The 12,075-nt window shown below is 44.9% G+C and overlaps 1 protein-coding gene across 1 annotated transcript in view; it reads left to right on the forward strand.

Moving 5' to 3' along the window:
• Positions 1–10,491, forward strand: part of LOC126547823 (methionine aminopeptidase 1) — a 44,839-nt gene extending 34,348 nt beyond the window's left edge. Inside the window, exons 11-14 of the mRNA XM_050195815.3 lie at positions 4,172–4,209; positions 4,359–4,424; positions 7,068–7,260; positions 10,198–10,491. Of these exons, the coding sequence (XP_050051772.1) occupies positions 4,172–4,209; positions 4,359–4,424; positions 7,068–7,231 (268 nt within the window). The 3' untranslated portion in view covers positions 7,232–7,260; positions 10,198–10,491. The remainder of the gene's footprint in view (positions 1–4,171; positions 4,210–4,358; positions 4,425–7,067; positions 7,261–10,197) is intronic.
• The last annotated feature ends 1,584 nt before the right edge of the window (positions 10,492–12,075 follow it).

The raw sequence follows: 12,075 nt of genomic DNA on the forward strand, positions 1-12,075 counted from the left end.
AATTTGAACTTCCGGTTTATTCGAACTGACGCTGATGATGATGATGACGCGAATTTATGCAAGCATTTGTGACGGTTAATTCGAACATACTGCACTCCGACAATGCTCTCAGCAGCACGCCATATCACGCGGCGGCGCCCCTGACCAGCATTGCTCTGACCCCGCCATAGAGGAAAAGCTTAGGAGCGACCCTTGAACGCCACGCATGAGGTTCCGTATAAAGTCCAAGGGCGATAACACCATCGCCACGTGCCCTACACTGTACGTGCGAGGGGAGCCGACAATCGCTGCTCAATCTCGCCCATGCGAAAAAGATGTCGCTGGGAGGAAGCGTGCCGTTTTCCGTCGTACGCGAGGCACCCAACGTTGCAAGGTTGGGGGGGTCCACTCCGGCCGCGACTGCGCATGTGGCGGCTGCGCGCGGTCACGCGGCCATATCTTGAGAGCGATCTGCGTTGGGGGCAGTCTAGGTGCGGCGGTGACTCGTAGCTTTGTGTGTGCAGTGTGTTCCGGGCGCTCACTTTTCGTTGAAGCGATAAACAGCATGAATGTCACTTCGCTCGCTGCTGCTGCTGCGTTTCCTCACGCCAGCATTTTGACAGCCTGTTTCCACGGTGATTGAGTGAGATGTGTTCATGTTTGCTTGTGCGCGCATGGCACCATGCTTGTCAATTTAGTTAGTATGCCTATGTTGACAAGTTTATGTGGCCGTTAAAACTACTATCCTTGCTTCGTATAGCTGTCCACTAATTTGCAATCGCAATCTTTGCTTGGCCTTTCGAGTGTAACTACGACTTTTTTACAATGACGAGGCTAAACTGAGACGTCCCGATGGAAAGGTTGTCAGAGGCAGTGTGCCACATCCGATTCTGTACAACAAGACAGACCTTGAATACAAGGACGCGAAGGCGACACCCAGTACCTCATTCTCCCTATCTTTTGCATGCGGCGACGCCGCAACAGAAGGAAGCATACCTACATGGTTATGATCAGTGGTAACGACTTTTTCATCTTCATAAAACATGATGCGTTAAGAATGCAGAGTGAAAAACATAAACGCAGCGCCGATCTATCAGCAGACGAAGGAAAACGCATGCAAGCACGCAGAGGGAAGCAGCGGTGGAGGCCCAGTCCCGCTCTCGGCGACCCCGCTCTCCGCAACTCCGCTGTCGCAGTCTTATGTGGCAGTAAGGGGGCTTAAGTGGCAGTAAGTGGCAGAGGTAATTAGCGCCATCCATCAAGCTGGTGGGAAAGCAAATCCGCTTCCCTCCCACCGCTCCTCGCAACTGCGCTCCCCTCGCCCTACTTCTCAACTCCCTCGCAACTCCCTCACCTTCAATGGTCTCTGCACAGGCCTGTTGTCAGCATAGCCTGCTCCCTGAAGTTTAGTTTTCTGCCGTTATTGGGAAGCGAACATTGGCCAGCGTGGGCAGTTTCGTGTTCCTCGCTGGCTGTGTGCTTGTGCACCACAATATTTCTGACTCGCATCGTTCGTGCATCGTGCTATGGTGCACGAGTACTTTTGAAAAACAAGTCCTCTTTTTTCTTTTAATCCGAACAAAATTTCGAGTCCCTTCGAGTTCAAATTATCGAGATTCGACTGTATCATCATCCATAAACAGTGTGCTTTGCATTTCTTCCTCCGTGTGTCCATGCTAGCTCTAGCAGTTTCAGCAGTTCGTAGCAGTTTCACTCATCACTATTTTCGTAGACTCGTTTTAGAGGATTTCACCTCCTGAAATGGCTTCGAGACTAGTGGATGGAAGTTCCAAGCCACGAAATGTTGAAAGCAAAGCTTTCTACAAAATGCGGGAACTTAGTCGCACACACTGCTACAAAGAAACATTACAGCTGCTGCACCATTTCCTTCTGATAGGCACACAACACTGCAAGTAGCACATGTCGTCTGTTCGCTGATGATGCCATCGATAAGGCATGCTGCGAGCGCGTCCGCTGATACCATATATGGAAACAAAGGGCTGCATGAGTGGAGGTCTGTCTGCAGCAGCTGTTGTGAATCATGCCCACATGTCACCCACGCGCTGCCTCTCGCGATCTCCCGATTAGCAAGGCAATTGCGCCACGCTTTGCTCCGTTTGCAAGGTGCCGCAAGAGGCAGATTGTCCACACCAGCCAATATGTTGCAAAATGAGAACACATATAGCAGTGCACTCAAATTTCGCATTCTGGAGTATCGTAATCGTCTGTGAATTTTTTTAGCTATGTGCAAATACTGGAACATTCAGATTCACGAATTGAATATCTACTATTCGGTTTTCTGAATAGCAGTCAAGTTTGATGGCATAGAGCATTTGATGTGGCACAATTGCTTCGACATTGCAGGTCTGCGATGTAGCGTTGCTTTCCACTTGATTCTATGGCCACTATAATCCTTGGGCCAGCTAATCCCATTGATAATGCGAGTGGAGGAGGTCGCTCCGACCACTGATGAAGTATGAAAAGGATTAGCATTGACGAAGGCATCACTATAAAATTGTGGCCTAGTTCTGTGGATTTAACATTAAGTATTTTGGTCACATGGTAAAATTTGATGCGTCTATTTTAGACGAAAATTCTGTTGCGGTTCTTTATGCACCTGGCATGTAGCATGCAGGCTTGGGAATACCCTCCTTTTGTGGGTTGTGTTATCTTTTTTTATACAATATTTTAGTATTCTACAGTAAAACCCCTGTTGATATGTTCCTCGCGCTTGTGTTTTCCCGGCTGCTACGTCACGTTTTTATTATGTTCCCTTTTGGTAAGTTGCCATTCTGTAATATTCCCACATCTTACATTGCTTTTGAATGCGGCAGTCATGTAAATTTAGTGGTGCAGCCAGCCAGCACATTGCAAGAAGGCACATTGCAATAAGTAACCCAAATTTGCAATAAGCGGTTGAAGCTGCACAGAGCAATTGGCAAAGCACCCGAGGAAGTGTGCATTGGCTACTGGGAACCATGCACACTAGACTGTATCCACCAAGCGCAGGACTACATTTATTTTGGGGCTGGCAAGTGTCTTATTTGTGTTGCATAATTGCCATTTCTCTTTAGTCAGCTTTGCGACAAAAGAGCTGTGTTATGCAGTGAAGCATATCAAAAGTTGAAAAGGGCCACTGTTGCAGAACATTGTACTTGTCTCTTAATTATACTCGAGCGCACGTGCCATCCCCAGTCACATTACCAGGGTTTGTACACCTCGTTGAAATCCTTGAAAACCTTTCAATTTGCAGAAAGATTCAAGGGCCCTTAACACTCCTTGAAAATAAATGTGATCCTTGAATTCCTTGAAAATTGGGGTTGGGGGCAACATTTGAACATTCATAGTAGGAAACTCCGCAATGGGGTTATGCTGTAAACACTGCCTGTTTGGAAACGAGCCAATATATTCTTTTGAGAGTTTCGCTAAAAGATGTAAGGTGACGTTTCCGCAGGCACTGATTACAGTTTTGTTTAAATTACTATTGTCATCGTGGAATCAGATCAGGTGATTAAGTTGTACCACTATGTTTGTTGTTTTGCTAGTAGGTTCACACCGCAGCCATCATGGCTTCATTTTTTAGCCTTAGGTTCTAGAAATGCCTGGTGGAAAATAGTTTCAGCCATTTGGCTTTAATGCAGCGAGTCTCTGTGACTGAAGCCAAACACTACTAACCATCATGCAGGCAATGGACGTTGTTACAAAGGGACAGTAAAATTTGAAAAGCTACCTAAAGAGTATTAGACATGTCTCCAACTCAGCAGCTGCTTAGCTGCAAAAAATTGCCGCTGAGATTTCACTTTTTTCCTACGTACATTGTACTTGAATTTTGGTCTTTGGCATCCTTGAACTATCCTTCAATTGTACTTCAATTTTGTGTTGGATGTTCTGTATGAACCCTCAATTACAAGTGCCAAATCGTCTAATAATTTTGCTGGCAGCCATCCAAAGCTGTTACTCTTCTTTTTTCTTGGTCCCTTGAAAAACGTATCAAGGTTCTGCTGTACTAAGTTATTTTGCCATCTGTATTAAAAGCACGCATTTTTTAAAGCAAGTTTATTGAACTGATAAAAGGTTGATGGTTTAGAGTCAATTTTTTGCTGCTGGAGCACGCTTTTTTTATGTGCCAAGTCCCTACTCATCACATTCCTATCTCTGTATAACAGCAATGCTCTTTTGCATCTTTTTCCAGATTATTTCACACAGCCCCTAGTGTCCCACACTATGCTAGTAAGTGAACTGCCAAGCTCTGTGCGTGGCCTTCCCTTTGAGTTGTTTTAAGCATCTGGCAGTGTTTTGGCATTATATCTTATCCAGATGTGATGTGCTGGCCGATTATTCTTAGCATTTATTCTCTCACTGTATGCCTTGTCTTGCAGAAAACAAAGCCATTGGTGTGATGAAAGCTGGCCACTGCTTCACTATCGAACCCATGATATCGGAAGGTGTGTGCAGCTCCAGTTTAAGTGCAGTCTTTCTCTTCTCTAGGTTTCCCAGAGTGCAAATTCATTTTGTCTAGGAGCTGAAGTATTGTGTTGCTGAATCAGTTGCCTTCCTTTATGGCTGGCATGTACAAGCATGTGTGAAACATGCCGAAATTGCTGCAAGCCACCTTGACAAGGGGCTGCAGGTTACATTGCTCATGGTCTGTTTCAGCAATGTTTGATAAATGCGAGGCTGCCGGCCCTAAAACCCCTCCATACAAATGCCGCCGCTGCTTTTGCTAAGCACCACCAACTTTTGAATGCGCCGCCGTTCCTTGATTCATCACTCACACCAGTTCCGCTCCTGGGGTTTCAAACTCCAACAGCTCTGCTTCTGGAATTTCTGCTTTTGCTGCTGTAGCATACTAGCACCTCTATGCAGTGGTAGCAGGCAGCAGGTGGCGTCGCTTCTGCTCAGAACCAGATGCTGAAATGACGTACCGTATTTATTTGCATAATGAACGTACTTTTCCAATGAAGAAGTGTGTTTGTTTGTTTTTCTTTTTCTCTCATAATGATCGCACCCTGAACTTGCTGCCATGAAGTAGGAAACACACTGTACAATTTGGCATCTGATATGGCGTCCGGTGGGTACGATTGTCTCCGACGCCTTGTCCAATTATATGAACGTTCCAGGCGCATTTTTGCCGTCGTTATCGCCGTGCGCCGTGGTGTAGGGGCGAGGGAAGCCGACAATTAAGGCTCAATCTCTCGCGTACAAGGGAGTAAAGTGGGAAGGAAACGCGCCGTCTTCCATCGTGCGCATGGCACCAGGAGTGAGGGGAGAGAGTGGGGTGCACTGCGTTTTACGGGTTTTACTCCGGCAGCAATGGCGCATTGCATAACCGTGGTGCGCCCTATCTTCAAAGCAATCTGCTTCGGGGCTGAGTTGGTGGCGGCTCATACCTTTGTGCGTGCTGTGTTCTCACCGCTCACTTTACGTTGAAGCGAATGTTTGCAAGTTTATACGGCCAACAAAACTACAGTCTATACTTCCTGTAGTTGCCTACACGTTTGCTATCACAATCGGTGGTTCGCACTTCGGGCAAAACTGACTTTTTTAGAGCTGGCCGCGGGGGAAAAAAAATTGCTCTAAATTTTACCCCGCGTAATGGACACACCCCAACTTTGCGCATATTTTTCGGGAAGAAAAGTGCTTCATTATGTGAGTAAATATGATAAGTTGTGCTTTACACCGGAGGCTGCGAGGATGACTGAGAGAGAGGAGCATAGAGGAGGAGGGTAGATCGGTGGTACTGAACCTGGTTGGCGGAAACATGTATAGGGTGTCTCTAGCTGGCCCTTTACTGCAAGCTAAAAGACTGGCTTTACAAGGGACACTAAAGGAAAGAAAATAATGAAAATGGAAAATCAGATTGGTGCCACCTGTCGTGGAATATGATACCTCTCACGTGTGACGTGTATAGTGACATTAGAGCACTGGGAGACGAAGCTGAGGCAAGAGGTAAGCAGTTCGAAGAATGCCACCAACGCAAGTTGAGAGAGAAGTGGTAGATTTGTTGATACCAGCGGAGGTGGTGACAAGGAGATTGTCATGACCTCAGTTTTGGTGTGGCGGATTCAAATTGAGGAGCGGCAGCAGAATGTTTGGTGGCAGTTTTGTACGCAACAAAGCCGTATATTGGGGCCCAGAAAACGATGATTGACTTCTAGCAGATAAGCTATCAAATTAACTCGACTTCAAATTTTCTTTTACTATCCCTTTACAGTTACAACTCACCCAACTGTAGTGAGGCAAATGGCTATGGCACTGAGCTGCCAAGCCTGAAAACTCAGAATAAAATCCTGGCTGCCCTGGACACATTTCGATAGGGGTGAAATGCAAAAACGCTTGTGTACCATGCATCAGGTGAACTTAAGTAACCCCAGGTGGTCGAAATTAATCTGGAGTCCCCCACTTAGGCGGGCCTCATGATCATATCGTAGTTTTGGCATGTAAAACCCCAAATAAATCTTGCCTAGTTATAAGTTGCATTCAATGGGAAAACAGCATTGTTAAATCCGATATTCACTATGAGCATATATTTGTTACAAGGTGATGTTGTTGATAAGCATTTTGATTTAATTATGTCCCTATGTCAAGGTTCAACCGTATTTCAGTAAAGGTCTGACGTCTGCAAGAACACTCCTTTGTGGTTGTACTTTATATTAAAAAGTTTTCTTTCTCTCTCTCTTTTACAATCTTCTGTTTATTCACTACATGACTTTTGAATAAATAAAATGCAGGGCTTGATATATGAAGCTGCAGAGTTAAGATTTAGGCTTGTTGGTAAAGCATTCTTATTGAAACAGCATGTTAACTGAGACAAGAAGAAATGAGAGAAACTCTGTCTATCTGCTTCCCTCGTTTCTTCTTGTCCCAGTTAACATGCTGTTTCAGTCAGATTGATATATGAGCATGGCAGAACTAGGGACCTTTTGCTTTGATGTGAAAATTGGCTTCTCACGTCAACATTGGGCCATTAGCTTGCTTGCTTATTTTTTTCTTCTAATCAATCCATTTTGCCTACACCGAGTGCAGTATGCATCTTTTGCCCATTTTCTCGCACTGACCTGCCCACATCCTTGTATCTGTGCATGCAGGGACATGGCACGATGAGGTGTGGCCTGACAACTGGACGGCAGTAACGGCAGATGGCAAGCGCTCAGCCCAGTTTGAGCAAACACTGCTTGTGACAGACACTGGCTGTGAGATACTGACACGCCGGCGCACTCATGACGGGCAGCCCTGGTTCATGAACAAATGACCCCTTTCTCCACAAGGGCGGTGTGTTGGGTGGGTGAGCAGTACTATACCTGGCAGCAACTTTAATTTCCAGGTGAAGCAGTAGGAGCCAAAGTGCATGTGTGCTAAGAGTACTTCTGGATATAGTCCCAAGCTTCGTGGTTGTTTTCAAGATATTAATGTTGTTTTTCTTTCTTTCCCTTATCTATGATGTTCGCTGAAATATGTACACTACAATTTGTGTTTGCATCTGACCCAAGCCTAAATTTATATGAAAAGAACATCTGCACGCAATACCTAAACTGCAGAAAACATGGTGCCACCCATTCTTTATGCCTCAAATTGAGTTTACTTGCACCCAGGACAGATGAATAGCGCAGAATGCTTTCCCTTTCTCTAATATTACTGCAGTTGATCAGTGTCAGGGATAGTTTCTTTTCTGCGTGACATGGGGCATCCAGCCTTACGCCTAGCTGGAGCAACAGGCATTTTGCCCACGGGTTTAGCTCGACTGCATCCACCTAAAATGACATCCCCAGGCATGGTCAATCCAAAGTATGGCCCCTGACCCGGTTTTTTAAAGCTCCCTGTGATAGACCGTGGTCGTTTATTATGGCACCCACTAACATGTGCCCCATACATAGTACCTGTGAGTAGGCTCACTGCCTCCACACAGACGAAGCTCTTGTCTGTTGGCTTGCTGTGTCCACTGTCCTCTTACTTGAACTATGCGTCTTCCACATGTCCAACTTTACCAGATCCCCTTCGGCGCTGACCGGGATGATTCGACCATGCACCGTGTCTCCTCGCCTCATGTCTACTCACAGGCTGCCCATTAACACCCACGCACTGCCTGAACGCGACTCCATTGCATTACGTACACAACTTGTCGAGCTGTCAGGCCGCTCCCAAGCTTTGAGTTTCACCAGCTGTTGCATCAGTTGGAAAACGCTGCTGTGGCAATGCGGCCACCCCGACTGGCAGTGCACCGGAGTTGCAGTCATGCGACAGCATGGAAATCTCGCCTCCTCTCTTTTACTCTGCATGCAAGTGCCAGGTGTCGCTCAGTTTCACCTGCATCTGCTGACAGATTGGCGTTGCTTTTACATTCTTTGGCCTTCGTTCTTAACGTGAGTCATGCGACGTGATGATTTCGTTGCCATTGTGAGCATAATAATTCTGGTATGCTCCCTTCTGTTGTGGCGGTGCCGTGTTCAAAAGACAAGGAGAAGGACGTACTGGGTGTCATCTCCATGTCCTTCTATTCAGCATCCGTCTTGTCATACAGGATCTGATATTGGTGCACTATCTCCAAAAGACTTTTCATCAGGATGTCTCAGTTTAGACTCGTCATTGTAAAAACAATCACAAACCAAGCCAACCAAAACAGGCACGAATGAGACCAAACCAAGTCGCCCAAAATAGGCGTGAACAAGAGCTGACGCGAAACAGGTGTGCGGCTGACACCGGGCATGAGTGCGAATCGAGCTGTCCAGCAGATCTGCATGACACCAGTTTCCCATGCGCACGTCACTGAAGGGGCCGCTCTCATTGGTCTCCTCTACTCATGGCGTGCGGCATGCCACAAGAAATGCCTCCATGACTGATCCCTTGCGTGGTACAAGAAAGCTTCCACAGCGTGCCGAGCACGTTTTTCTTCTAGTGTGGCCATGCCTTTACATGACACTGTTATACAATCGTGTCCACCTGCTACTCCAGCGCCTACCGATGCCTACCAATGCCATCGCTGGCCAGTGCTTCCAATAAACTGTCCACATTGGCTATTCAATCAAGCCGTTTCCATAAGACCCTTATACCCATGTCGCATAGGCACCCACGAACTCCTTTAGGATAAGGAAGTTGTGGTCGTGTCACACAGCCAATAACGAGTTTTTAAAAGTAGCCACCAGAGGCACATTCAGTGGTGTTTTTTTTTTTTTGTACAAGTACAAGTAATTATGCTTGTAGCTATTATAATTAACACTCCCTCCACAAGAATATTATTCAATATATTTGATGCCAAAGGCATGCACCTCATTAAGAATCAAAGTGCGCTCGCTAAACATAGCAGTGCTGACGGCGATGCTAGCCACCCTGTGCTTATGTGCGTTTTCCTAGCCACCATAGCATGGCGAGTAGGCGCTGCGTTCTGCTGCACGAACTGCTGCAAATTATACGAAAACGCAACATTTCATGCACGGTGACCTCATAAGCTCTCTCTCGCTCTCTTTTTTTTTTTTTTTTTTTTTTTTTTTTTTTTTTTTTTTTTTTTGCACGTGCCACAATAATTGAATTATCAGCTTTAGAACAACAAGTATGGGCACGAGAGTACTCCTTTCAGCCGCCAAGGGAGTTCACTGATCTCCCTTGACCAAAAGCCTCCATTAAACTCCTTTAGCGAAAGGGCGACCATGTGACACCAAGTGCATCTCCTTCGAGAAATAGGCGGCGACAGAACTAAAAGGAGTTTGCGGGTGTTCATGTGACAGGGGTATCATTGAGTATACATTAGTGACTGCTGCTTTGTTGTTTTTTATTATTGGTCTGCTATAGTTAGCAGTTGTAACTATTACTTAAACAATTGTAACATACTGGTGGTGGGCCAGTTGTGCACCAGTTTTTCTCTTACAGTCTGCGGTGTAGAGGTTGCACTTTTCCAGTTGGTGCAGTTTAAGGAGGCCTTCGAGTTTGGCCAAGCTTTAACTAAAGTGCATGGGTTAAAATGAAACTGTTGAAGACTCAAACAGTTGTTTCAAGTTGAATGTGATCATGCTTTTATTGACAGCAATCCAAGGCTTAAATATAAAGCTATAAGTTGAGGTGAATGGGAAGCAGAGTTTTAACCTGGCCACTATTCTTTTGCTGCCCCTATCTATGAGGCTGGTCACTGCAGTTTCGTTACTTGGAAGAGTTATTACTTTCCCAATTGCATGAATTGGTGGAAATTTCATTAGTCATTTTAACGTTCTTTTTGTTTTTACTGTGCAGGTCCTGAATGCCACTCTAAAGAAGGAGAAAGGATTTTGCCTGTGATTGTAAATTCAAATTATGTGATCCACCGTCACCGTGATCTTGAACTATTTTTGCTTAGGACTAAACAACTGCCCTTGCAAGGTTTTACACATGAAAAAGTAAAACTTTTGAAGAGAGAGATGGCAAGGTTGACTGATCTGGTATGAGAACAGTGGACCTTAAGGTCTAGCTTCAGGATTGTTGTCAAGAAAATTACTAATCCATTGTTCTTGAAGCCTGCTTTCATAAAATAAAAACAGTTGATTTCTATCTTTTGATGATACAGTGTATGTTTGGTAATGAATGACTAAAGGGACTGTCTAAAATTTTTCAAGAATCTTCTATTTTGTAAAGCAATACAAAGCTTACCATTCAAAGTGTCAGAACTTGCAGTGGTTTCTTTGGAAAGCAAGTAGACATTTCTTTAACATACATTTTTTATGTACGTAGTCTCTTGTTAAAACTGTGTACAGAAGCCCGCAACACTGATTACTGTATGCGATGGCAATTCTGTACCGGTAAAAGTGAGGAACTGTAAATGCATGGAGTTTCTGTAGGAATGGTCTCAGCACGTAATCAGTTAAGGAAGTCATTAGTCATTACCCCCCCTGGTCGCCTATAATCTCACATATTTCCTACAGGCACACTTTGTGTCTTTCTGTTGGCACTGCTGCAACAATCCAAGCTTTTTCTGAAATGGCCTAGAAGGTACATTAGGGTAAGAAATGCCTACACTGGTGTTGTGACGATGTCAGCATGCCTTAAACAGCGCAGCAAATTTTAGACAGCCTCAAAATAACCATGACTTTGCACAACTCCCACAGCGCTACTCGTACTGTTGCACATCATGTCAAGAGGGCACACTTTAGGACCCGTTAGCACAACGTTCTATGGTATTCATCTGCACAAAGGCAGTGCCATTTTCTACATGTGCAAATTAAATAAGATACTCTCTGATGCCAGGGTCAGTTTCCGTTGGCAAGTAGAAATGCGAGCAGAAGTGTACAAACTGCAATTCTAAGCAATGTGTTAATGTACCTAAGCAAAATAACTCCCTGCACGGGTTTTAAGTCGTGCGACAGTGAACAACTTGGTTTGCACTGTTTCGCTGTCAAGTGACGCTACGTGTCATTCTTGCACCACTTTCAAAGCTAAATTAAAAATATAATTCTATGTTAATGGAATGAAAGCATGCTCATTTCCATCAATGTAACACTCTTCTCATTCCCACCACAATCCAAGTACATGTTTTGAGTGGCAGACAGTCCCTTTAAAGCGTGGCCTGCAACAGGCGTCTTATGTTTTGTTAAATATTGCAGTGTGGATTATGCAGGCACAGTAACTGAACCATCTACCAGTGTACGAGAATAATAGAGTGCTGTGTATCATTGCAAATTGTTGTAGTACTACTAATTGTAGTTGCCTCGGGTGGTTCTTGCTTAGACAAGCTGCAGTGTCGCCAGCATCATCTGCTAATGCATTCAGTTTTGTGAATGCTATAGTGCACAAGAAATGGCTACTTATGTTTAATGTGAGTGCCCTCGTAATAAATTTATTCTTCGCAAGAAACAATAATGCAGATCAAGCAAATGAGTCCTCAGAAAAATGTCGCAGGAGGATATTTTAATAGAGCATGATGCTTTCTTTTTGAATGGGTGTTTTGCAAAGCCTAATTTTTGCAGCAACAGCAGCTGCATATAAACTCGTTTGCAACAGACCGTTGTCCCAGGTCAGTGTTTCATATTTTGAACCTTTTCTTGCTACTCTTGGTGGCGGTGTAACTGTGTCACTAATCACGAAGATTCGACACAGGTATACATTACTGCTGAATATTTAGCAGTCGTGACAATTCGG

This window comes from Dermacentor andersoni, chromosome 1 (genome assembly GCF_023375885.2).
Source record: "Dermacentor andersoni chromosome 1, qqDerAnde1_hic_scaffold, whole genome shotgun sequence".
Lineage (NCBI taxonomy): Eukaryota > Metazoa > Arthropoda > Arachnida > Ixodida > Ixodidae > Dermacentor > Dermacentor andersoni.